At 49.1% G+C, this 27,510-nt stretch overlaps 1 protein-coding gene across 1 annotated transcript in view; it reads left to right on the top strand.

Moving 5' to 3' along the window:
• Window positions 1-26,704, top strand: part of LOC143989336 (uncharacterized) — a 92,297-nt gene extending 65,593 nt beyond the window's left edge. The window contains exon 5 of the mRNA XM_077489424.1: window positions 24,245-26,704. Within this exon, the coding sequence (XP_077345550.1) occupies window positions 24,245-24,373 (129 nt within the window). The 3' untranslated portion in view covers window positions 24,374-26,704. The remainder of the gene's footprint in view (window positions 1-24,244) is intronic.
• The last annotated feature ends 806 nt before the right edge of the window (window positions 26,705-27,510 follow it).

Below are 27,510 nucleotides of genomic sequence, written 5' to 3'. Positions count from 1 at the left end.
GATAGTTGGCAAGTATGAGGCAGCTGCTTTGGGCCCCACAACAATAACAGGGCCCAGGGCAGCTGCCCCTTTTGCCCTGCCTTAAAGAAGGCCCTCTATATAGCTTTTGCTGGGTCATTCTGGGGGCCCTGCCCTGTGGGAGAGAACTCGGGGGGCAAGGTTCATGCTAGCTAGAGAGGGATTTTCTAGTGCAGGGAAAGGTCCAGAGCACCCCCAGAACACTGGGTTGGAAATGGTCCAGAGCACCCCCAGAACACTGGGTTGGAAATGGTCCAGAGCACCCCCAGAACACTGGGTCTAGGAAAAAACAGTTTTGCACCAGATTGCATTTGGATTGGTGCATTCTTGCCCTCTCTTTCGTTAGCATAGCACCTCACCTGAAAGCCCACTGTGAACCTAATGGGACCTGTTTAGGGAGCAATCCCCAAGCTCACTGTTCTGACGATCGATGGAACTGAGCCTCATGGTCCATAAACCTACTTTTGGATTACGGCCTCATTTTTTTTATTATTTGTTACATAAACCAGAAAATTCTGAGAAGACATCTTACTTGGCGCCTTTAAATCACTGCAAACCAATACAAAGACAAGGGGTACTGCCCCAGGCTCCTATCAGTCTACATCTGTTACCATCCGCTGGAAGGGCAGGCAGGCAGGCAAGGAGCTTGGCTTGGTGGGTACAAGCCGGTAAAAAGAATGATCCCCGAGTGCCGCACATCTCACAAAACCCTGCGTAAATGGTAAGAGTGTCAGAAACCATAAAATCAGGCCGACACAGAAGTACAGTTAAATCACACTTGTTTAATAATAAAAGTAAAAAGAACAAACGTAGTCAAAACATAGCCAGAGTTCAGTAACCGGAAAGGATAGTCATCCAAGCCAGAAGTCAGGGATCAATGTAGTGGAACAGCAAGCAGGATCTGGAGCCAGAAGGAATGTCATCAAAGCAAGTCTTTAAACAGGAACGCAGGAGATAGTCTCTGTGATGTTGACCAAGGTGAAGGCAGAGCTCCTCTGGACTGGACGGCTTAAGTAGGCAGGACTGACGAGCAGGATATCATCAACAGCTGAGTAACTGTGGAGAGAGAGATAGGAGCTGGCAATTAGCCGACAGCTGAGCGGCCAGCTCAGAGACGGAAAGGGCTGAGCCACAGCCCTGACAAAGAGCAGCCTCAGCCCAGGCTCCATCCAGGCCACACCCCCCCTCGACGCGTTTCACCCTTCTGTGACTAAACCCGCTAGGTGGGGTGACATGCAACAAGGGGCGTGGCCTGGACAGAGTCTGGGCTGAGGCTGCTTTCACCATTCACCCAGGGTTTTGAGATGTGCGTCAAATATAAGGGAAAGCATGCTGACAAAAAGTATATAATACAATATGACCAGTGCAAACAAGAGTCAGATACACTGTAAGAAAAAAAAAAAAAATGCCAAAACATATAAACAATTGCAGCGCTTTATAAAACAAGTAAAATTCATAAATTGATAAATACTGTGTCAGAACATATAACTGTCCAAAAGAGACTCCATATAATTGTGTGAAATCCAGTGCTCAGGAAATATGAATAAATCAAAATCCACCACATGATCCACCATCGAGCATATAAACAAAGGACATAGTGTAACTCCATAAAAAAAATCACTGTTTATTATTTCATAGAGGGATTAATTTTGGTAAAAAAAATCGAGCAAATAAAACAAGCTATGCATGGAAATGAACAAATCTGTATACACAGGAAACAGCGCGGTGACGGCATGTACGGAGACTCCGCCCTACATGTTTCGTCACAACTGCCGTCATGGGGCGGGGGGGGCATTTTGAGATGTGCGGTACTCTGTACCTTTTTCTTTTTCCCTGCTTGTACCTTTCAAATCACTGCTACAGAGTCGCACCGCCCACAAGGTACTTACACTGCTTGCTTTAATTAAAAAATAAAATATCTCTGCAAGTAGCATTGACTAAGCGTCTCTCGCTAAAAACCAAACCGGAAAATGTTTTTTCCCTTTAAATCCTTTGTGTCGGTCTTTAAACATTCCAGAGTACAGTGTAAACACTGGCGGTTTATAATAATTGTTCCACGTAGCCCGTCAATAAACATGTTTACTCCATCACACCCTATAAAAGGGAGAGAGAACGCGGCTGCCGGCCAAGTTTTTTTTTTTTTTAGCAATGAGCCTGCGGGGGAGGGGTGCGCCAAACTTACTACGCTTGTCCTGTGAGCTGACAATAGGCCATTGTGTGTCAATCCATTTTTGTTGGAGGCTTGAAGGTCTTATAAACAGGCTGATCTCAGTCGTACACTTGGAAGACGAAACGTACTTGGCAAGCTCGCCCCGCAGATAAGCGCACCCTCTGGAATTTTTGTCTTGTGGGGGGTCATCCAGCGTATTGAGAACAAAATAGAGATGTTTTAAGAATGCCTGAGAAGTCTCGGCACGTCCTGCAGATCCTACAGAACCACCTCCTCAACCCTTCCCGTGGTTTTTTTTATTTTTGCGTTCGTGTTTAGGTAGGTTCACGTGAAGGTGATCGTGCCACCAGTTCAGCCAAAATCATTTTTTTTTTATGAACTGGTCACAGACCAGGCTCTCCCTAGAGGAACCCCAAAACTTATTTTCAGGTCTCGAGGAACCAGGGGCGTCAGGAGGGGGTGGCTGAAGCCCCGAATGTGTCCCCCCTATAGCCCCGAGTGTCAGCTCTGCAGGGTAGGTGAGAGCGCTGGGACCAATCTGATCCCGAGCGCCGCCAAGCGTGGCCGAGTGCCAGAGCAGGTCCCATCTTCTGGAACCTGCATGTCTATGATGGACGCCCTACTGGTCCAATGCCGGGACCGCAAGACATGTGACGTCCATCATAGTTGCTGTTGGCTCCAGAAGGCGGGAATTACGAAGAGGCTGCCGCGCCACATCCCCGCTTGGCGCTCGGGCGAGCCGCTCTCCTCTCCTCCTCGGCTCCTCCTCTGAGGACTGGCTGCTGTGACAACACGACAGGTCAGTGTATGTTAATGTCAGTTGTAGATAGGTCAGTGTAGGTAGGTCAGTGTGTGTTAATGTCAGTGTAGGTAGGTCAGTGTAGGTAGGTCAGTGTAGGTAAATGTCAGTGTAGGTAGGTCAGTGTAGGTAAATGTCAGTGTAGGTAGGTCAGTGTAGGTAAATGTCAGTGTAGGTAGGTCAGTGTGTGTTAATGTCAGTGTAGGTAGGTCAGTTTAGGTAGGTCAGTGTATGTAAATGTCAGTGTATGTAGGTAGGTCAGTGTGTGTTAATGTCAGTTGTAGATAGGTCAGTGTAGGTAAATGTCAGTGTATGTAGGTAGGTCAGTTTGTGTTAATGTCAGTGTAGGTAGGTCAGTGTATGTAAATGTCAGTGTATGTAGGTAGGTCAGTGTATGTAAATGTCAGTGTAGGTAGTTCAGTGTAGGTAGGTCAGTGTGTGTTAATGTCAGTGTAGGTAGGTCAGTGTATGTAAATGTCAATGTATGTTAGGTCAGTGTAGGTAGGTCAGTCAGTGTAGGTAGGTCAGGCAAGTCAGTGTAGGTAGGTCACTACCGTTAGTGTATCTATATGTCCAGTGTATGTACGTCAGGCAGGTGAGGGTAGGTAGGTCACTATCGTCAGTGTAGGTAGGTCACTGCCGTCAGTGTAGGTAGGTTAGTGTATGTAAGTCACTACCGTCAGTGTCACGGCCCAGCCAAAAAAAAACCTGCGTCACGTACAACACCCCCCCCATTTCCGGCTTGGACTCTGGGCTGAAGCCCCTGGTCCTTTTGCCACCTAGCAACGCCCCTGCGAGGAACCCTTACGAAAACCAATTCATCAGGGGTCAATAGGAACTATGCCCCTTATACTGGTGGCCAATAGGAAGAATGTTCCCCTTAAAGTGGTGCTCAGAATGCCACCCTTAAAGACAGCTAAAAAGATATTTGGCGTCACGCTGTTGGCTTTGCTAAGTGGTGCTGAACCACAAACTCTGTAGACACCATCAAAAAGGTGGTCCATCAGCCACAGCTCAAGGAACCCCTATAGCAACCTCTGGAGGAACCATGAGGGTTCCACACAACCCTGGTTGAGAATGGCTGAGGGTCTGTGGCCTAAATATGGTTGTAGGCACGTGCCGTTAGCTAGTGTGCCACTAGGTGGCTCTGTACCAGAATAGTGTCTCTGTGTCATCAGGTGCTAGGCCCCTCCTGCAGTGATATCATGCTGGGCGAGTCAGTGCCCAGGTATGAGCCAGGTTTGGAGGAGGCAGTGCCAGGACAAGGTCATCTAGAGCCCAGGGCGAACAGGCAAATCTGCCCCCCCCTCAAGATGTATGAGCATTATGTGTCTGCAAAAATACCCCTACAAAAAAACTGAGCACTACTCTCTGAGTATAAATCCCCCCCTTCTCCCAGTAGAAATGTGCCCTCCTGCTGAAGTCTCCCCTCCAAGCACAAATGTTTTCCCCCTCCATCCCTCAAATGCCCCCACCCCAAAAAACCAACCCCTTAAAATCTTCCTTCCTAATACCCCCCACTCAGCACAAATAGCCCCTCAATCCCCCCTCCTAGCACAAATTCCCCTAAATCACCACTCTTAGCACACAGAAAATGTCCGATCCGTGTTGGGCTCCATCTGACTTTTTCCCTTCGGATTGTCCGGCCAACAAAGTTTGAGAGCTGGATATATAAAATTTTCCAACAACCTGATCCGATCGGACTTTGTCCGATCGTTTGTGGAGAATTTCCGATCTGACAAAGTGCCACGCATGCTCAGATCAAATTCCTAGACCAAAGCTATTGGCTACTAGCCTGAACGTAGTCCCGTCGTAATGAAATAACGTCATCACGTTCTGAACGATCGGATTTTCCGACAACTTTGTCCGACCGTGTGTATGCAACACCAGTTTTGGACAAAATCCGTCGGACAAAATCCGGCAGATTTTGTTGTCGGAATGTCCGACCCGTGTGTACAAGGGCTTAGAACAATACTTCCTGCCGCACCCAAATCCCCCCTTTATACACAAATTCCCTCCCTCTAAATCTCCCTCCAACATGACATGATACCACAGTGCCCAGGGCAGCCAACCCTCCTGCCCACCCTTTGTCCTGGCCCTGGGAGGAGGCCTAGTGCTCTAGGGGCATGGGAGCCAAAGACCCCGCACCTGCCCAGCTGTAACCAGCAGGTGGAGGCCCTGTATAGGGCAGGAGGCTGGGGAAGAGTAGCCCTGCACCCAGGAGAGGTACTGTAGACTTTGTGAACCTTATGGAGGAGGGCAGAGGCGTAGCTTGAAGCTTGTGGGCCCCCGATGCAAAAGTTGCATCGGGGGGCCCACGATACACCCACCACACGCCAAGATGCTCAAAGTGGCTTAAGAGCTTTGAATTCCCAGAGTTCCTCTTTACATCAGAGGACAGGGATTACCGCGGGAGAATTTAGAGGCCAGAGACCCCTAGCAGGTCACTTGGCAGAGCTCCTTTCCCAATCCCCACTGTATACAGCTCCTCTCCCAATCCCCTCACTACACAGGGCTGAAATCACATTCCTTTACACACAGTCTGTCAGTCTTCACAGGGTCTATCTGGCTTTTATGTTACCGTTCTGACCTGTGAAATTCTCAGGTCGGGACGGCAGTGTAGTTGCAGATACACCCTGTGCAGATCATGGCTGACTGGCTGTTGTAAAGGAATGTGATTTCAGCCCTGCGGAGGAAGAACAGTATAGAGTGCCGTAATGGGAAAGGAGCTCAGCAGCTGGGAATAGCATCCGGGGTGGAGGGGGTGGTCAGGGGGCTTTGGGGGAGGGTACAACTTAGATCGGGGGGGGGGGGGGGGGCGGGCAAAGCCATATGATACAAAATCTGGAGCCTGCAGCCCCTCAGGGGCCCCTCAGGAGATGTTGAGGGATTTGTTTTAGCAATTTCTGAATGCGTCTTTGTCAGTGTTGGGGGAAGGTCACCTCTCGGAGGTGTGTGTCACAGTTGTCAGAAAAGTGGGGTAAGCAGACATCTCCAGGTGGGGGGTACAACGAATCCGAGCTGGTGACTAGGAGACACTGAGCGGTGTAATACCTCACCAGTAACATCCACCTCATCGTGGCTACAGGACGGCACCCTTCTCCTCTTAAAGCGGGGTTCTACCCTTAAGTGGAACTTCCGTTCATCGGAACCCTTTCCCCCCTCCGGTGTCACAATTGGCACCTTTCAGGGGGGAGGGGGGTGCAGATACCTGTCTAAGACAGGTATTTGCACCCACTTCCGGGCATAGACTCCCACGGGAGTCTACGCCTCTTCCTGTCCCGCCGATCTGTCTGCTGGGACACACACGGGTCCCAGAGACAGCGCGGACCACTCCTAGTGCGCTGCACGACTCGCGCATGCGCAGTAGGGAACCGGGAAGTGAAGCCGCAACGCTTCACTTCCTGATTCCCTCACTTTGAATGGCGGCGGCAGCAGCCGAGACCCGAGCGATCGATCGGCTTCGGCTGCCGACATCGCTGGACCCCGGGACAGGTGAGTGTCCATTTATTAAAAGTCAGCAGCTGCAGTATTTATAGCTGCTGCCTTTTAATATTTTTTTTTGTAGGTGGAATCCCTCTTTAACTCGCTGAGCTCGGTTACCATTCCATGTTGCCAGCACACAGCACAGACACTTCCCCCATCCTGGGCTCTTCTCACCTCGTGCTCCTCTCCATTCAGGAAATGGCTCACAGCTTCTCCCCAGCCAATGAGAACAGAGGGGTGTGGACTGTGGAAGCCCAGTATTAGAACGTGGCTGTGGGGCCCTAGGGCAGATCAGAGTTGGACTTTGTAGAGGATATGATAATGACCGGGATGCTGCAGGGGCCCCCTGGAGCTAGGGGTGGGGTTGCGATTGTGACCCATGCAACCCCTTATGCTACGCCCGTGAAGGAGGGGGGTAGGGTGGATTGCAAAAGGCCTTTTAGGTCAAGTCAAGAGTTCCCTGAATGAGGCTATTCCCCTGGAGGGTTTCTGGGAGAGGTGTACCTATGGAGGAGGTATCTACACAGAGCCCAGCCCGGTGAACACTAATAAACCCATGTGGACGGGGAGACTGTTAGCCATTGTACACATGGTTGGACATTCCGACGGAAAATGTCTGATCGGACCGTGTTGTTGAATAATCCAACCATGGGTGGGCTCCATCAGACTGTTTCCGTCGGAATATCCGACCGTTTAGTTTTAGAGCTGGGCTATAAAATTTTCCGACAACCACTCTTGGCACACACACCCAAATTTCCCCTCTAAGCCCTTGTACACACGGTCGGACATACGGAAACGTGTGTGGGCGTCATCTGACTTTTTCCCTTCTGAATGTCTGACCAACAAAGTTTGAGAGCTGGATATAAAAACTTTCCGACAACATGGTCCGAATGGACTTTGCCCAATCGTTTGTAGAGAATTCTGATCGGCCAAAGTACCACGCATGCTCAGATCAAATTCATAGACCAAAGCTATTGGCTACTAGCCTGAACGTAGTCCCGTCGTAACGAAATAACGTCATCACGTTCCGAACGATCGGATTTTCCGACAACTTTGTCCGACCGTGTGTATGCAACACCAGTTTCGGACAAAATCCGTCGGACAAAATCCGGGTCGGATTTTGTTGTCGGAATGTCCGACCCGTGTGTACAAGGGCTTAGAACAATACTTCCTGCTGCACTCAAATCCTCCCTTTATACACAAATTTCTTTCCCCTAAATCTCCCTCCAACATCACATGATACCACAGTGCCCAGGGCAGCCAACCCTCCTGCCCACCCTTTGTCCCGGCCCTAGGAGGAGGCCTAGTGCACAAAATCCGTCGGACAAAATCCGGGTCGGATTTTGTTGTCGGAATGTCCGACCCGTGTGTACAAGGGCTTAGAGAGAGGTGGCTGGTTAAAGTGCTGCATATGTTTTCACATTTGGCTGCTGTGGTCCATCCGCTAAATCTGATTGAGTGTGTATTGCCAAGTGCCTCCGGAATGCATGTCGATGGGATGTGACTGGTATGCCACTCCCTGAAAACCATCAGTAAAGTGCAGAAAATTCTACTCATATGTGTGTCCTTAGGATATAAAGGACAATAGCTGGGAATGTCGTGTGGAGGCCTCAGGCATGGAGTGGGGCACAATATGGCGGAGGGTTAAACCTCAGCAGGTTGGCGCCAATTCTGTACAATGACAGAGCCCCTCTTACGTGGTCATTGGTCATAGGATGACTCTTTACTGGACATTGATCAGTTCCCGCATGGTCAGGCATGTACTGGCCATTGGGACTACCGGGAGTTTCCCTGTGGGCCGATGGCTCAGTGGGCCACTCTGATGTAAGTGGGCTGGTGATGGGACACTCTGATGTAAGGGGGTGCTGATGGGACACTCTGATGTAAGGGGGTGCTGATGGGACACTCTGATGTAAGGGGGTGCTGATGGGACACTCTGATGTAAGGGGGTGCTGATGGGACACTCTGATGTAAGGGGGTGCTGATGGGACACTCTGATGTAAGGGGGCTGCTGATGGGACACTCTGATGTAAGGGGGTGCTGATGGGACACTCTGATGTAAGGGAGTGCTGATGGGACACTCTGATGTAAGGGGTGCTGATGGGACACTCTGATGTAAGGGGGTGCTGATGGGACACTCTAATGTAAGGGGGCTGCTCATGGGACACTCTGATGTAAGGGGGCTGCTCATGGAACACTCTGACGTAAGGGGGCTGCTCATGGGACACTCTAATGTAAGGGGGCTGCTCATGGGACACTCTGATGTAAGGGGGCTGCTCATGGAACACTCTGACGTAAGGGGGCTGCTCATGGGACACTCTGATGTAAGGGGGCTGGTAATGGAGCACTCTGATGTAAGGGGTGCTGATGGGACACTCTGATGTAAGGGGGTGCTGATGGGACACTCAAAATGTAAGTGGGCCGGTCTGGATGAAGTCCAGGGCCAAATTTCTGTCCCAGTCCAGCCCTGCGCATGGTATACTGGTTACTGCCCTTGGCGTTGTTTGAGCTGGCACCATTCAGCAGCATAACGCATCCCTATTGTAACCGCACATCTATTTTTCTTCAAGATTTCTTTCTTTTCTATCCCTGCCCATCTTTGCTGGTGATTTACAAGCTTGTTCTCCTGCCAGCTTCAGCCTTGTCATCTGTGAAGAAACTTCTCCTGCCCTCCCACTCAGCAGATATTGAGAAAGCATTCGATGATAACTGAGGTGTTTACCCGAGCGAAGCAGAAATGTGCCCTGGCAACCTTTGTTTGCTTCCTGTAGTTACTGCTGAAAGTGTCCAGATCTTCAAGTCCCAGCTATTTTTTATATGCTGAGTTTTTGGAAGTAAACGCCAACTCCCTGCAAATGTGAGCGGCATCTCCATTTAGCGTTGGGCACATGTACAGAACTCCCCTCCAAACACTCCCATTCATTTGCTTCCAGTGAAGGGTTCTGTTAATGTTATAAGCATATCTAGTAGTAGTAAGTCATTGTCAGCTGGACGTCTTCTATAATGCTGAAGATCCTTTGTAGCTTCTCCAAGCCCCTTCTTCAGTATTAATAAGAGCTCCTTCACACGGACGTGTCCGTGCACGGAGTCCGCTCCGCTCAGTGGGGTGATCGCTCCGTCGATCCCCCCGCTGAGCAGGCAGATGACAGGTCTGTCTCTGAAACACTGCGCAGGGACGGACCTGTCAGAGCTCCGCTCTCCCCTATGGGGGATTGGATGACGACGGGCCGCGGAGTCCGTCATCACCCGATCTGCAGACGGATGGAAAATCGTTTTTTTTTCCTCCGTCACACTTTTTCGGATTGGAGCGGGTCGGATGTCAGCGGACATGTCACCGATAACATCCGTCGATCCATAGAGGTCTATTGAGCGTCCGTTCAGGTCCGCCTAAAAAAAAGGACAGGCGGACCTGAACGAACAGTCCGTGTGAAAGAGGCCTAATGCCGCGTACACACGATCGAATTGCCCGGCCGGACCGAGTCCGCCGGACCACAGTACGCCGGACAATTCGATCGTATGTGGGCTCCAGCGGACTTTTTCATCGTAAAGTCCAGCGGACTTAGAAAGTAGTTTTGACTCAAATTTTGTCCACCGGACTTGGCTTTTAGCGGACAATTCGTTCATCAGTGTGCTAGTCCGGCGGACTAAAGCCTCATACACACGATAGGACTTTGTACAAACTTTCCCTTGGATTTTTGTACAAAGGGCGTCGGCCGTGAACTTGTATTGCATAAACACAGCAGGACTTTTTCAGCCAACTTTTACCAAATCACGTGGTTTTTCTGCTCTTTACCACCACCTCTGGTCAACTTCTGTATTGTTGTCTGATCTTTTGCATTGGTTCTGAGCATGCCTGTTTGTACTTTGTACAAAAGTCCTATGGTTTTCTGTACACACGATCAGACTTTGCTCCATCGGACTTTTGTTGCCAGAAAGTTTGTCCATTCGCACAGCCAACAAAAGTCAGATGAAAACCAAAAAAGTTTGTCCGATGGAGCGTACACACGGTCGGATGTTGCTCCAAAACAGCTAATTTGCATGTTTGTTGTCAAAAAGTCTGATCGTGTGTATGGGCCTTAAGAATGACGCATGCTCTGAAGCAAGTACGAGACGGAGGCTATTGGCTACTGGCTATTGAACTTCCTTTTTCTAGTCCCGTCGTACGTGCTGTACGTCATCGCGCTAGAAATCGCCAGACTTTCGGAGCGTCCGTGTGTGGCCAAGTCCGTTTGTTATAAAGTCCGGCGGATTGTTTGCCGGACCAATTCCACCGGACAATTCGATCGTGTGTACGCGGCATTAAGGCCCATACACACGATCAGACTTTTTGACAACAAACGTGCAAGTTAGCTGTTTTGGAGCAACATCCGACCGTGTGTACGCTCCATCGGACAAACTTTTTTGGTTTTCATCTGACTTTTGTTGGCCGTGCGAACGGACAAACTTTCTGGCAACAAAAGTCAGATGGAGCAAAGTCTGATCGTGTGCACAGAAAACCATAGGACTTTTGTACAAAGTACAAACAGGCATGCTCAGAACCAATGCAAAAGGTCAGACAGCAATTCAGAAATTGACCAAAGGTGGCGGTAAAGAGCAGAAAAACCACATGATTTGGTAAAAGTTGGCTGAAAAAGTCCTGCTGTGTGTATGCAATACAAGTTAAGGACCGACACCCTTTTTTCCAAAAATCCAAGGGAAAGTTTGTACAAAGTCCTATCGTGTGTATGAGGCTTTAGTGTTATGAAAATGTAAGGTTCTCCTGTATCCAGGTCATGGTGTAACTAGTAGTTAATCACCTTCAACTGGACTTGTTCTGTAATGTTGAAGACTTTTTTTTGCAGCTTCTCCAGGCCACGTCTTTAGTTCTAATTAGTGTTGGGAAAATGTAGGTTCTCCTGTATCAAGGCCATGGTATAACTAGTAGTAGTTAGTCGCCTTCAACTGGACGTGTTCCATAGTGTTTAAGACTTTTGAAGCTTCTCCATGCCACTTTTTTGGTTCTATTGAGTGTTGGGAAAATGGAAGCTTCTCATGTATCCAGAACATGGTATAATTAGTAGTAGTTTTTCACCTTTAACTGGACTTGTTCTATAATGTTGAAGGTGTCTTGTAGCTTCTCCAAGCCATTTCTTCAGTTTTAATACGTATTAAGAAAATGGAAGGTCCTCATGTATCCAGGTCATGGTATAACTAGTAGTAGTTAGTCATTTTGTAACGGGACTCCTTCCCTAATGTTAAAGAATTTTGTAGCTTCTCCAAACCATTTAATCAGTTCTAATGAGTGTTAGGAAAATGGAAGGTTCTCATGTGTCCTGGTCATGGTATAACTAATAGTAGTTAGTCACCTTTAATTGGACTTGTTCCATAATGTTGAAGCCTTTTGTAGCTTCTCCAAGCCACTACTTCGGTTCTAATAAATGTTGGGAAAATCAAATGGGTCCCATATTTCCAGGTCATAACATATCGAGTAGTAGTTGGTCACATTCAACTGGGAAACTTTTATAATGTTGAAGATGTTTTGTAGCTTATCCAAGCTACTTTTTTTTAGGTTTGAATAAGTGGCTTGGAGAAGCTATGAAATACCCTCAACATTACAGAACATATCCAGTTGAATGTGACCAACTACCACTCGATGTATCATAACTTGGAGATGTGAGAACCTTTAAGCCACTTCTTTGGTTCCAATGAGTTAGGAAAATTGGACAAGGCATGAAACATTTTCAATATTACAGAACCAGTCCAGAGGAATGTGATCAGCTACCACTCAATATATCATGACCTGGATACATGAGAACCTTCAGTTTTCCTAATGCTCATTAGAACTGAACAAGTGGCTTGGACAAGCTACGAACCATCTTCAACATTACAGAAGATGCCCAGCTGAAAGGGAGTAACCACTGTTAGGATATACCATGACCTAAATACATGAGAACCTTTTGATTTTCGGAACGCTCATTAGAACTGAAGAAGTGTCTTGGAGAATTTTCAAAACCGCTTCAACGTTACAGAAGATGTCCATTGGAATATGGTGACTCACGCTGATGTGAGCCAGGTCTTTTTTTTTTTTTTTTTTGGTGTCCAATGTGGGACCCAACATGTAAGCCAGGTCTTCTCATCCAACATCAGTCCTGTACTGGGGAGGTTTATGAATAAATAACCCTATCAGAAAATGGTAATATGGCAAGGCAGTTTGGGCAATGGAGTGTATCAGTATGTAAACCCCCCTCTACAAAGCCATTGTAGACAATCGTGCCCTTCCAGCCTTGTGGTAACAGTTTAGTGAAGACCCTTTTCTGTTCTAGCATGACTGTGCCCCTGTGTACAAAGCCATAAAGACATGGTGTGACCAGTTTGATGATGAGGAACTTGAGTGTCCTGTACAAAGCCTTAACTTCAACTCTATTGAACACTTTTAGGGTGAACTGGAATGCCGAGCCGGGTGTTTTTTTCTGGTGCCCAACGTGGGGCCTGACATAGGAGCCAGGTCTCCTCATCCAAAATCAGTACCTGACCTTAAAAACGGGCACAAATCTCAACTCACACCCTCCAAAAGGGTAAAATTCAGTATATAGTTGAGCTCAGAGTCAAAAGGTTTCTTTCCAATTCTCTTGGTCTTGAGCCAGTATATTAAAGTCTCCTAATGTCCACCTTGCATCTCTTAAATCTGACCTCCGGACTTCCCTTTAGTCTTGCACAGTAGTACCTGCTCTTCTCTCCATTGATTTCACCGTGCAAGGTGCAAAGACTAGTAAATTGCATCCATAAACCGTTTTATAATGACTTTATGGTCCCTTTAAGGTGGCTTTATTGAAGAGTTCCTAGGACAACACCTCTGGGGAAACACGGCTCTATAAATTTGCTCTTCGTAATTTGTTGTTCGGCCATCTGACATCCATGTCTCGTCTCTGGGGGAGAAAGTCTTGCTCTTGTAACCCCCCCCTCCCTCCACATAACAAGCGATTGTGATATTTTCCCTCATTACTCGCCTCCCTGCCTACAGTCCCCAGCCAGGAAACGCATTGCCGCCTCTGTACCAGGAGACCTGTAAACAAGCTCATCCCTGGGGTGTGGGGAGCCCACTGAGAGGGAGCGCCGCGCTGCTCACATGATCACCTCCATGCAGGTTACATCATTCTGACACCTGCTGACACTCGACTTAAAGGGAATCTGAGGAATTAAAGGGAATATACGCAGAATTTTTCTATTTTCTAAAAGTTCGACTTGCAGTTTCCACTGAAGTTAAAGCGGAGCTCCACCCTAAAGTGGAACTTCCGCTCATTGGAACCCCCCCCCCCCCTCTGGTGCCACAATTGGCACCTTTCAAGGGGGAGGGGGGTGCAGATACCTGTATAGTACAGGTATTTGCACCCACTTCCGGCATAGATAGCCGCAGATTCTGGGGGTATTTACGCCACTTCCTGCGGGTCCCCCGCTGTCTGCTGGGAAACACACGGATCCCAGAGACAGCGGGGACCATCCTTATTGCGCAGCGCATCTCGCACATGCGCAGTAGGGAACCGGGACGTGAAGCCGCAAGGCTTCACTTCCTGATTTCCATACCGAAGGTGGCAGCGGCAGCACCCAAGAGCCGATCAAGAGATCGGCTTCGGGTGCCGACATCGCGGGCGCGCTGGGCAGGTAAGTGTCCTTATTTTAAAAGTCAGCAGCTGCAGTATTTGTAGCTGCTGACTTTTAAAAACCAAAAAAAGGCCGAACTCCCGCTTTAATCTCCGGTTATAATTTTGTCATTAGTTCGACTTGCCAGGGTTTGCAACAAGTTTACATTAAAGTTGAAATTCAATCAGCGTATATAATTTTGCCTCCCTTGATGCCGGACATCCTCCAGCCAGGAAATGATGCACGTTCTATCTGACTCGCTGCCGCTTCTAACGCACATTGTGGGAAGCTCGCAGTGTGCGGTGAAAGCAAGCTATTTCAGAGCCCGTGGGGTGGTACGGGGGCATTAAACACTCCGAGAACAGATGCAAAAGCAGCAGGGCCGTCTTTAAGGCAGGGCAAAAGGGGCCCTGTCATTGTTGTGGGGCCCAAAGCAGCTGCCTCCTACTTGCCAACTATCCCAATTTAAATTTCCTTGTCCCTTGAAGTTTTAGTCTTGTGCTGTGTCCCGATATCTCAGTGTGAAGCGCTGCTACTAATGCTGCCCAGCTCTGCCCTATTGTTGTGTATGGATAACTCGCCTGCAGGCCCTGTGTTTACATGTAAATAACCGGCATTCATATGTAAATAGCAGCGGCATTAGTAAGCAAATAGCTGTGGCCAGCGGCATTGATATGTAAATAAAGGCGGCATTCCTATGTATATCATGCCCCCCTGCAGTGAGAAGATGATGTGCTGATGATGTGCTGTAACCTCTACCAATCAGTGAGCAGTATTACTGTACAGTAATCTCTATAAACTAATAACAAGCAGAAATAATTAGCTGTAACCTCTAGCAACTAATCAGTGAGCCGTAATGTGTGCTGTAACCTCTAGCAACCAGTCAGTAAGCGGTAATGATATGCTGTAACTGCTGGCAACCAATCACAATTGCTGCCTGATCTGATACAGTAAACTGATTTTAAGTCTCAGAGCAAAGGAGAGTGAGATTGCATGGGGGGGGGGGGGGGCAATAAAATGTTTGCCTGGGGTCCAATCAATATTAAAGACGGCCCTGAAAAGCAGAACTGCGTTGTAGTAAAAGTCCAAAGACACACTTACCTGGGGGGGGAGACAACCGGCCCCGGGCCCTGGGGTGCACTCACGGGATTTTGCAGAGGACAGGGTAGCGGCGGGTCTCAGAAACTCCCACAGCATCTGTCTCGAAGGATAGAATGCAGCCTGGCCAGTCTGCGCTCAAGCAGGGAGGCTTCCAGTAAGGATAGCGTGTCCCTGCTCTTTCCCTGCTTGTTTGGAAGCTCTCTTACACGGTTTAGGAGATATTTACTAAAAGACGGGCACTGCTGTCTACAGCGCAGGCGCACTATCGCCGTTAGCAGCATGCCGCTGCTCCCGTGCGCATGCGCGGGAGTGGCGTCATCGCTGCTCCAGCGCTGTGAGTGGCCGGAGCAGCGACATCCGGAAGAAGATGGAGGCTCCGGACTACAGGGGACAGCGGTGACATCGCTGGCTCCTGTGTCAGGGAAGTGACACATACTGGGCTGCTATACAATTCATAGTAGTCCATTATGCTTTACCTTTGCAGGGAGACAAAGAAGAAGTAAACCCATCAGGGTTTACTTCCTATTTAAAGGTCTCTTTCAGACGGGTGAGTTGTCCCTATACTACCCACACCCAGAATGCGGGCCAAGCCCTGGAGACACAGGGCCTTAAATAGGCTCTGCCTGACCCAACATGGCTGCCAAAGTCACATGGGGCGGTAACATCCAATCGGATAACTTCCAGATTGAGCCAGGAAACCATAGAGGAACCATGCCCCTCTTGGCTTTCCCTCCAACTACAATGCCACTGCGGTTAAGCACCACCTACAGTGGAGAAAATAGGCTGCACCTGCCTACAAGCCTGTGTAGCTCTGCAAGACTGAAGGGAAGGCCGGAGGCCTGTTGGCAGATTGATACTTATGCCGCGTAGACACGACCGGACTTTCCGACCGACTAGGTCTGGTGGTCTTCCCGACGGACTTTCCGAATGAACGGACTTGGCCACACACAATCACACCAAAGTCCGACGGATTCGAACGTGATGACGTACGACCGGACTAGAATAAGGAAGTTCATAGCCAGTAGCCAATAGCTGCCCTAGCGTCGGTTTCCGTCCGTCGGACCAGCATACACATGAACGGATTTCTCGATAGGAACTGGGTCCGACGGAGTTCGGGCGAAAAAATGTGAAACACATTCGATTTCTAAAGTCCGTCAGATTTTTGGACAGCAAAGGTCTGATGGAGCCCCACACAGGATCGAAATGTCCGACGGATTCGTTCCGTCGCACCTTTGCTGTCGAAAAGTCCGGCCGCGTGTACGCGACATTAGTTGTTTTTTGCCACTTATTTTTTAATTTATTTGTTTATTTATTAAGAAAGTTGGGTTATTGCCAAGCCCAAACCCAGTAGAGCCTTTCACTTACCACTATGGAATGGAACCCTCACCGGCCCAGAATGCTGCCGAATCTCTCCCTCTAGCTGGGGGGGTGGGGGGGGGGGGGTAGGGCGAGACCGCCTGCTGGCCCAGCCAGTGAAGAAGTGATTCCATAGAAATAGATGAGTAGCCCATTGGATCTTATCACTGGCAGGTTGTTGCCATTTTCCATCTCCAGGGTCCCTCATATGGTACGACCTTCAGGCTGAAGAAAAGGATGTGAATCAGCCTCCATTCCAGTTGAGATTTAGTAGGATGGATGGGGGAGGGGGGAGATGGGACAGAGGGGGGGAGATGGGACGGAGAAGGGGGCAGATGGGATGGAGAAGGGGGCAGATGGGACGGAGGGGGGGGCAGATGGGATGGAGGGGAGATGGGGACGGAGAGGGGGGGAGATGGGACGGAGATGGGACGGGGGGAGATGGGACGGGGGGAGATGGGACGGAGGGGGGGCAGATGGGACGGAAGGGGGGCAGATGGGACGGAGGGGAGATGGGACGGAGAGGGTGGGGAGATTGGACGGAGAGGGGGGCAGATGGGACGGGGGGAGATGGGACGGAGGGGGGGGCAGATGGGACGGGGGGAGATGGGACGGGGGGAGATGGGACGGGGGGAGATGGGACGGGGGGAGATGGGACGGAGGGGGGGCAGATGGGACGGAAGGGGGGCAGATGGGACGGAAGGGGGCAGATGGGACGGAGGGGAGATGGGACGGAGAGGGTGGGGAGATTGGACAGAGAGGGGGGCAGATGGGACGGGGGGAGATGGGACGGAGGGGGGGGCAGATGGGACGGAGAGGGGGGGGAGATGGGACGGAGGGGGGGGCAGATGGGACGGAGAGGGGGGGAGATGGGACGGAGAGGGGGGCAGATGAGACAGAGGGGGGGGCAGATGGGACGGAGAGGGGGGAGATGGGGGCAGATGGGATGGAGGGGAGGGTAGATGGGACGGAGAGGGGGGGAGATGGGGGCAGATGGGACGGAGAGGGGGGCAGATGGGACGGAGAGGGGGGAGATGGGGGCAGATGGGATGGAGGGGAGGGTAGATGGGACGGAGAGGGGGGGAGATGGGGGCAGATGGGACGGAGGGGGGGGCAGATGGGATGGAGGGGAGATGGGGACGGAGAGGGGGGGAGATGGGGCGGAGATGGGACGGGGGGAGATGGGACGGGGGGAGATGGGACGGAGGGGGGGCAGATGGGACGGAAGGGGGGCAGATGGGACGGAGGGGAGATGGGACGGAGAGGGTGGGGAGATTGGACGGAGAGGGGGGCAGATGGGACGGGGGGAGATGGGACGGAGGGGGGGGCAGATGGGACGGAGAGGGGGGGAGATGGGACGGAGATGGGACGGGGGGAGATGGGACGGAAGGGGGGCAGATGGGACGGAAGGGGGCAGATGGGACGGAGGGGAGATGGGACGGAGAGGGTGGGGAGATTGGACGGAGAGGGGGGCAGATGGGACGGGGGGAGATGGGACGGAGGGGGGGGGCAGATGGGATGGAGAGGGGGGGGAGATGGGACGGAGGGGGGGCAGATGGGACGGAGAGGGGGGGAGATGGGACGGAGAGGGGGGCAGATGAGACAGAGGGGGGGGCAGATGGGACGGAGAGGGGGGAGATGGGGGCAGATGGGATGGAGGGGAGGGTAGATGGGACGGAGAGGGGGGGAGATGGGGGCAGATGGGACGGAGAGGGGGGCAGATGGGACGGAAGGGGGGAGATGGGATGGAGGGGGGGCAGATGGGACGGAGGGGGGGGGAGATGAGCCGGTGACATGGATATCCCTTCCAGTTTTAATAAAAGCCGGTAATATAAAAAGACCCATCGCCCGGCCTCCCGTACGGCTGAAGGTCGTTTCCCGGGGCGCTGCCTGGCTCTAAATTACAGGTCTGTTCTTCAAACATCAAACACAAGTGTTCTGGCACCCGGCATTTTCACAGAATGGAGGTTCTATTGTTGGGCTGCCAAGCCAGCCCCGTGGCACAGACTTCAAAAAACAACGCGGGGGGAGAATTGTCGTCAAGAAGGAGAACTTTCCCTGCAGTCGGCTTACAGCTGTGGCCGGGGAACGTTGCATTGGAGAGAAGATCAATGGCAGAGAAAGGTCTTCAACACCCAACATTCTGCGTGATGCTTGACTTAAAGCCAAAAGGTTATTTTTTTGGGGGGGGGGGGGGTGAGCAGTACGGGGTTAGAACTTCGGTCAGGTTTTTAAATAGTAGTAGAGGTAAAGCTATAACTAGAAGCAGCAAAGGTTTGTCAGAGCAGTGGTCTCCAAACTGTGGCCCAGGAGCCGGATGGGGCTCTTTGCTTCCCTTTATCCAGCCCTCTTTTCCTTTCACAGATGCAAAATGCTATTCCTCCCACTGATACCAATGATGGGGCACTATTCCTCCCACTGATACCAATGATGGGGCACTATTCCTCCCACTGATACCAATGATGGGGCACTATTCCTCCCACTGATACCAATGATGGGGCACTATTCCTCCCACTGATACCAATGATGGGGCACTATTCCTCCCACTGATACCAATGATGGGGCACTATTCCTCCCACTGATACCAATGATGGGGCACTATTCCTCCCACTGACACCAATGATGGGGCACTATTCCTCCCACTGATACCAATGATGGGGCACTATTCCTCCCACTGACACCAATGATGGGGCACTATTCCTCCCACTGACACCAATGATGGGGCACTATTCCTCCCACTGACACCAATGATGGGGCACTATTCCTCCCACTGATACCAATGATGGGGCACTATTCCCCCCACTGATACCAATGATGGGGCACTATTCCTCCCACTGACACCAATGATGGGGCACTATTCCTCCCACTGATACCAATGATGGGGCACTATTCCTCACACTGACACCAATGATGGGGCACTACTTTTCCGAGGAGGGAGGTCTGACAAATGACTGTTCTCTCCAAAAGCGGGAAGGTTGAAGGACACTCCTAGAACAGGGCTTACACGTTTTGTCAAAGCCCGATCCAACCTATCAGTAACCAACCCATCAGGGGTTGACCAGTTGACAGGACAGGCAAGACTTCCTGCACCACGCCCCTGGGATGGAACTCTGGGGCGTGGCTCTGACAGGTAGATGTAAAGTCTTGCGGACAGCGGGGGCGGGGTGGAACACACATCCATATCAATTCTAAATTCCAGTTTTGCAAAGAAGAAGAAAACGTGGCCTTCTATGGCGGACCGCCACCTGAAAATACCAGATGCTTGGCGGTCTTGGCAATCTGACAGCCAGGCATAGTTCAGATCGGTAAATGACCGTTGCTGGGTGTCCAAGTTCAGTGCGTTCCGTATATGTTACCAAGCGTTCCATTTACCCCGCATTTCCCTCCTGTGTCTTTATCACTGTGATCTTCTGTTTATGGGCCTTTCCGATGATAAATACAGCAAATCCCACCCAGAGTAACTATGTATAATTCAAACCATACAGAGTACAGAAGATTTCCCTGAAAATACGGAAAGTTCTGTGAGTTCATTTTACTGGAGCATCTGTGCAAACTGAATAACTTGTATCTAGTGATTGGATAGGCTGCATTCTCAGTGATGTCACCGCTCTCTAGTGATTGTATAGGCTGCATTCTCATCAATGTCGTCTCTCTCTAGTGATTGGATAGGCTGCATTCTCATCGATGTCGTCTCTCTCTAGTGATTGGATAGGCTGCATTCTCAGTGATGTCATCGCTCTCTAGTGATTGGATAGGCTGAATTCTCAGTGATGTCATCACTCTCTAGTGATTGGATAGGCTGCATTCTCAGTGATGTCACCGCTCTCTAGTGAATGGATAGGCTATATTCTCAGTGAGGTCATCACTCTCTAGTGATTGGATAGGCTGCATTCTCAGTGATGTCACCGCTCTCTAGTGATTGGATAGGCTGCATTCTCAGTGATGTCACTGCTCTCTAGTGAATGGATAGGCTGCATTCTCAGTGATGTCACCGCTCTCTAGTGAATGGATAGGCTGCATTCTCAGTGATGTCACCTCTCTTTAGTGATTGGATAGGCTCCATTCTTAGTGATGTCGTTGCATTCCCAGTGATGTCACCGCTCTCTAGTGATTGGAGGCATCTTAAAAATAAATGCCCACAATGAAGTTACGTTTTTGGTATTACAGAAAAGTCACATGTAGCATTTTTGTGTCAAAGAATCTTGAGCTGCTTTTTTTATAACTAAAAACCAAAGAAGACTCTTTACAGTGAAATGATATTTCTATTGCGATGGCCGTGTGATCTCCAGACTCCGAATGCAGCCACACAATGGGCTTGTCCTCGGTGGCAGTTATTTTTTGCACTGGACTTTGGCTGGCCTTCTTAGAAGTCACACAATGCTCCTTCTCCTGCACTGACCTCACCGTTGTACAAATAGATTTCTTTTCTTTTTAGCAATGTTGAACATATTTTTATGACCCCCCCCTTCCCCAACAATGTGCTGATTATAACAACTGGCAATGGTGTGCTGTATAACCTAGTGGGCCAGACCAATAATGGAGGGAAGGAACATGCCTCTGAAGATAAATGTCCAGCAGGATCCATCATAAATTGCTACTTATATGATAGAAAGGACCCAACTTCACATAAAGAGCTACTGAGTACATCACATGCTTGCCTTACTCCTGACATACCTGCGCACACTCCTAGGCTTTGGTCAACTCGGGGCTCTATTTTTGGTAAGGTAATAAAAACTTTCTACAAATGTGTTTTTGCAGGTATGGATACCTATGTCAGTTCATGTCATCAGCACTGCCATAGGAGGAGTCCATAGTCCTGTGCATGCCATGACTCTGGTGACCCATATCCAATACCGGCCTTCTTTTTAACTTCTAGCAGCTTATCGGAAAGTCTCAGGAGGTCTGAATCAAAGAGACCCTGACCTCCATAGACAATGCACAGATTCACTTTAGGGCTGAATTCCAGGAAAAGCAAAAACAAATGACCGTTGTATTGGGGCTACCCCTACACTGCAAGGGGTCAAGCGTTTAGATATCTAGGTATGGTAATATGGATATTTTTACATAGTTACGTTGGCCCAGCTTGGGCCATACCTGTGGGATTCCTCTAGAAAAGCCTTTCTCAACATTTTTTACCCCAGGGGAACCCTTAAAATAATCTCCAGTTATTGGGGGAACCCCTGATAAAAACCCATTCATTGGGGGTCAGTGGGAACAATGCCCCTTGCTATGGTGGTCGTTGAGAAGAATGCCCTTACAAAGAGCTATAAAGATCATTGGTGTCATACCACTGGCTCCTCCAAATGACATTGGCTCAGAACTATGTAGGCGCCATCAAAACAGCAAGTAAATCAGCCACAGCTCAGGGAACCCCTTGCCACCTCTGGAGGAACCCTAGGGTTCCACAGAAACCATGGTTGAGAATGGCTGCTCTAGAAGTTGGATATCACTATGGTCGGCACCGCTACCACACAGATTTCCACTATTGCGGTTACCGCGCCGAGCGGCTTTTTATTAAATGAATACAAAGCATTCTCTGACTAGTCCAGGTGGAGAATGTGATGTCACTACCCTGCCTCCCCGCTTGTCAGAGAATACTTTGCGTAGATTGAAACCAATGCAAAAAATTATCTCTAAATGATGCCCGTACCGAGTGGCCGGTCTCCTGTGTTCACCATGCATCAGGGCAGCCACTCGGCACAGGACCCGGAAGCTAGCGGAGGTCACTGGAGTAGCAGTGTAGTAGACCTGTAGTAGCAGTGTCTACATCAGTTTCTAGAGAAGGGGTTCTCAACCAGGGCTTTGTGGAACCCTAGGGTTCCTCCAGAGGTTGTTAGGGGTTCCCAAGAACAATTTCTGTGCCTCAAATAAGTTCCCACTGACATCATTGATTTATTTAGCTATCTGTAAGGGGGGGTAATTCCTCCCAATGACCACAAGTGTAAGGAACATTCTTCCCACTGGCCATCACACTAATGTGTCAAAAAATTGTAGATATAGTCATTTTAGCAGGCGTTCCCTGAGACCAGAACATTATTTCAAGGGTTTCTCTGTGTAGAAATGGTTGAGAAAGGCTGTTCTAGAGGGATACTATCAGGTATACAGGTATCATGTGTATACATATGTACATTGGCCCAAGCTGGTGACCAGTCCTTCAAAGCTGTTTCATTGGTCACGGGTGTTCTGACATCATCGCACGCCATGCAGGGCCAGCAATCTTGCATGGTGAGTGATGCCTTCATGCGATTCAGTTCGCTTTGTGCGCTATGCAAATTATTCATTCATGCAGTGAGGACCCACCAACAATCTGGAGCATCAGAGAGAAGGAATGAGCACTGGCTGCTCGGGGTGGGGGGGGGGGGGGAGCAAGGGTAATTTTTTATAGTTTTAGGGAGTTCAGCTATAATCTTGCATGGTGAGTGATGCCTTGATGCGATTCAGTTCGCTTTGTGCGCTATACAAATTATTCATTCATTCAGTGAGGACCCACCAACAATCTGGAGCATCAGAGAGAAGGAATGAGCATTGGCTACTGGGGGTGGGGGGAGCAAGGGTCATTTTTTATAGTTTTAGGGAGTTCAGCTTTAATCTTGCATGGTGAGTGATGCCTTGATGCGATTCAGTTCACTTTGTGCACCATACAAATTATTCATTCATTCAGTGAGGACCCACCAACAATCTGGAGCATCAGAGAGAAGGAGTGAGCACTGGCTAATGGGGGTGGGGGGAGCAAGGGTAATTTTTGATAGTTTTAGGGAGTTCAGCTTTAATCATGCATGGTGAGTGATGCCTTGATGCGATTCAGTTCGCTTTGTGCGCCATACAAATTATTCATTCATTCAGTGAGGACCCACCAACAATCTGGAGCATCAGAGAGAAGGAATGAGCACTGGCTGCTTGGGGTGGGGGGAGCAAGGGTCATTTTTTATAGTTTTAGGGAGTTCAGCTTTAATCTTGCATGGTGAGTGATGCCTTGATGCGATTCAGTTCGCTTTGTGCGCCATACAAATTATTCATTCATTCAGTGAGGACCCACCAACAATCTGGAGCATCAGAGAGAAGGAACGAGCACTGGCTGCTGGGGGTGGGGTGGGGGGGGCAAGGGTAATTTTTTATAGTTTTAGGGAGTTCAGCTTTAATCTTGCATGGTGAGTGATGCCTTGATGCGATTCAGTTCGCTTTGTGCACTATGCAAATTATTCATTCATTCATTCATTGAGGACCCACCAACAATCTGGAGCATCAGAGAGAAGGCATGAGCACTGGCTGCTGGGGGTGGGGGGAGCAAGGGTAATTTTTTATAGTTTTAGGGAGTTCAGCTTTAATCTTGCATGGTGAGTGATGCTTTGATGCGATTCAGTTCACTTTGTGCGCCATACAAATTATTCATTCATTCAGTGAGGACCCACCAACAATCTGGAGCATCAGAGAGAAGGAATGAGCACTGGCTGCTGGGGGTGGGGGGGGAGCAAGGGTAATTTTTTATAGTTTTAGGGAGTTCAGCTTTAAAATCTACTTAAAGTTCCATAACTTATACTCCGATATGAGCATTTTTTTTTTTACCACAACTTTATTGTGTATTTTTTTCATATACTGTAAGAAACAGGTTATGTCTCTTTATAATACTGCCTAGCTATTTTTGCACATACATGTCTATTTTACTTCTTAATCGATTTTTCTTTTTTCTTCCCCTGTAGAGTATCGGTGGAGGTCGCCAGCCTCCGCATTACGTCTATGACCCGGCGATGTTTGCCTTCCGTTCCCTTAGCACCATAAAGCCTATTAGCCCAATAGTACCTGTCGAAGAACCGTCTTGTGCCTACTAAAAGAAGCCTCGTGGATTAATCTCAGGACCTTCATCATAGACCAATCGGCCTTCAGCAGCTCAAAGTCTCACAAAAATAAAAAATAAAGCAAAAAAAAAGAGCAATAGCGCTCCTTCTCAAGTTATTCTATCTTTCGCTGTTTAATCTACTACCAGCACTGACACCTTGGATGTACCGTCATCGGGAGGACTTGAAGAGGAGAAATGGGAGAGGTGGACTTTGAAGACAAGTGGTGGCGTTTGCCAGCGGAAGCTTTCAGGTCTTTGATTAGTGTAGGAGGACTCGATTGAAGCCTAGATCTTGATAGTTTTTCGTTGGCGTAAGTTTGGGACGCGAAATAAAGATATGTCAGTTCTTTATTATGAAGTAAAGCTTTGAAGAGCGTTGAAGAAAATAAATCCAAAAATATTTAAGAGGAGTAGAAAGATATTGAAGGTTGACCACAGTCTGGAGAAGGCAAGCGATGCGTTTGAGCGATGTGGATGCCGACATGTTCAGCCCAAAGAAGCATCTAGTGTTGGCGTTTTTTTAGAACTGAATCGGTGCAATTGACTGCTTTAAAAAGTATGCTTTGCCGCTGGACGTACGCTAACGTTAGAAAGATCTCTGCGTTCTCCTGTCGGACTTGGTTTGGCCAATGTCAGATCTAGCATCTATGTGCTTTACGGCATAATTATATACTAGAGAAGTGTCCTTGATATTGTAGTGTTGCCACTTGTTTAAATGAGGATATTCTGACCACATTTGTAACTGTGGAAATGGCCTGAAAGGTTTCCCCCCCCCTATTTTTTCGGGGGTAGATACTGATTCAACAGGGTTACCAGGTCTCAAGTAACTTGAAGTACAACTCAAAACCAAAGTCAACTTCTGGTTCCTGCTGTGGGACACCCCATTTAAAGATAACTCTGATTAGTAGAAAAGGGGTCACAAGGCAGGACAGAGGAAGGTGCAAACATTGCATTCTTCTCTTGCCTGCTGGACCAACATGCTATAACAGCAGGAATGTGGAGGGATATGTTCAGGTTGTCAAAGGGCCCCTGAAATGTGAAACTACCAGACCAAATATTGTCCTTTTTTTATTGTTATGGCTCCATCCAGAAATGTTATCTTCATTCACATTCACATAGATTCTTGCCTTGAGTTAAGAGCAGTGGTCTCCAAACTGCGGCCCGGGGGGGGGGGGGGGGGTGGGCGGGGTAGCCAGATGTGCCCCTTTGCTTGCTTTTATATGACTCTTGGGGGCGCTATCCCTCCCACTAATATGAGACATTATTCTGCCAACTGACATCAACAATGGGGCACTATTCCTCTCAATGATACCAACAATGGGGGTGGGGCACTATTCCTCCCAAAGATACCAATGATGGGGCATGATTCCTCCACCTAATACCAAACGTGACGTTTACTCCCATTAATGCCTGGCCACAGTCCACCCCCCCCCCCCCCTAAAGTCTGAAGAACAAAAAAAAAACTTTCCCTTTGTTTACAAAGTTTGGAGACCCCTGGTTAAGAGGAGCAGGAACACAGTCTGCCTATAACTCCTGTCTTCTAAGCCAAACTGGTCAAATTTTTATGTTGTGATCCCAAAAGTCAGGGTACCATTTTCTGACACCTCACAAATGTCAAGGTTTTCATCGAGACCCTAAAACTTTATCTTTGGAAACAAATTTGGAGTCTCGACCTACCGGTGTCTTTAACTAGGCTCTAGGCCACCATGAGTTTGCCATTTTCCATTTGGGGGTCTCGACCCACCAGTTGGTTACCTAGGCTCTAAAGTCACCATGAGTTTGCCATCTTCCATTTGGGGTCTCGACCCACCAGTTGGTTACCTAGGCTCTAAAGTCACCATGAGTTTGCCATCTTCCATTTGGGGGTCTCGACCCACCAGTTGGTTACCTAGGCTCTAGGCCACCATGAGTTTGCCATCTTCCATTTGGGGTCTCGACCCACCAGTTGGTTACCTAGGCTCTAAAGTCACCATGAGTTTGCCATCTTCCATTTGGGGGTCTCGACCCACCAGTTGGTTACCTAGGCTCTAAAGTCACCATGAGTTTGCCATCTTCCATTTGGGGTCTCGACCCACCAGTTGGTTGCCTAGGCTCTAAAGTCACCATGAGTTTGCCATCTTCCATTTGGGGGTCTCGACCCACCAGTTGGTTACCTAGGCTCTAAAGTCACCATGAGTTTGCCATCTTTCATTTGGGGTCTCGACCCACCAGTTGGTTACCTAGGCTCTAAAGTCACTATGAGTTTGCCATCTTCCATTTGGGGGTCTCGACCCACCAGTTGGTTACCTAGGCTCTAGGCCACCATGAGTTTGCCATCTTCCATTTGGGGTCTCGACCCACCAGTTGGTTACCTAGGCTCTAAAGTCACCATGAGTTTGCCATCTTCCATTTGGGGTCTCAACCCACCAGTTGGTTACCTAGGCTCTAAAGTCACCACGAGTTTGCCATCTTCCATTTGGGGGTCTCGACCCACCAGTTGGTTACCTAGGCTCTAAAGTCACCATGAGTTTGCCATCTTCCATTTGGGGTCTCGACCCACTAGTTGGTTACCTAGGCTCTAAAGTCACCATGAGTTTGCAATCTTCCATTTGGGGTCTCGACCCACCAGTTGGGTACCTAGGATCTAGGCCACCATGAGTTTGCCATCTTCCATCATAAAAAAAAAAAGACTTTTAGACAAGATGTCTTGGTATAATCTTTGCCAGGCTCTCTGGAGAATTATTTCTGCTTATTCCACAAGTTTCCAAAGGTCCAAGTGTTGTAGCAACCTTCTATGTGCAATACAAACTTGCTGCTTTAATTTACATCATCTTTGTACTGTTCTTACAGATACCTCCCATCAGTCCTTTTATTTTAATTACAGTGGGACCTCTATTATACATTCCCCAGTCTTGTTTCTCCACAATTTACTCCTTTTTTTTTTGGACCTGGTTTGGTCCATGTTCTGTCCCATGTCCTGCTGTTTAAGCCAAAAGCTGTGCCTGGAAGGCTGATTTGCTATAGTGGAAGGAACACTTGCACATAATTACGGCCTCCAAACTGTGGCCCTCCAGAACTGCATGTCCTACGAGGCACTGCAAGACTGAAAGCCACAGACATGACTCCAGGGCCTGATGGGACTTCCTCAAA

The sequence above is a fragment of the Lithobates pipiens genome, unplaced genomic scaffold, assembly GCF_037356315.1.
Source record: "Lithobates pipiens isolate NorthernLeopardFrog02 unplaced genomic scaffold, aLitPip1_a1.2 Scaffold_18, whole genome shotgun sequence".
In the NCBI taxonomy this organism is placed as follows: Eukaryota; Metazoa; Chordata; class Amphibia; order Anura; family Ranidae; genus Lithobates; species Lithobates pipiens.
Note: the sequence above shows the minus strand (reverse complement) of the source record. Positions and strands in the feature narration are given on the sequence as shown.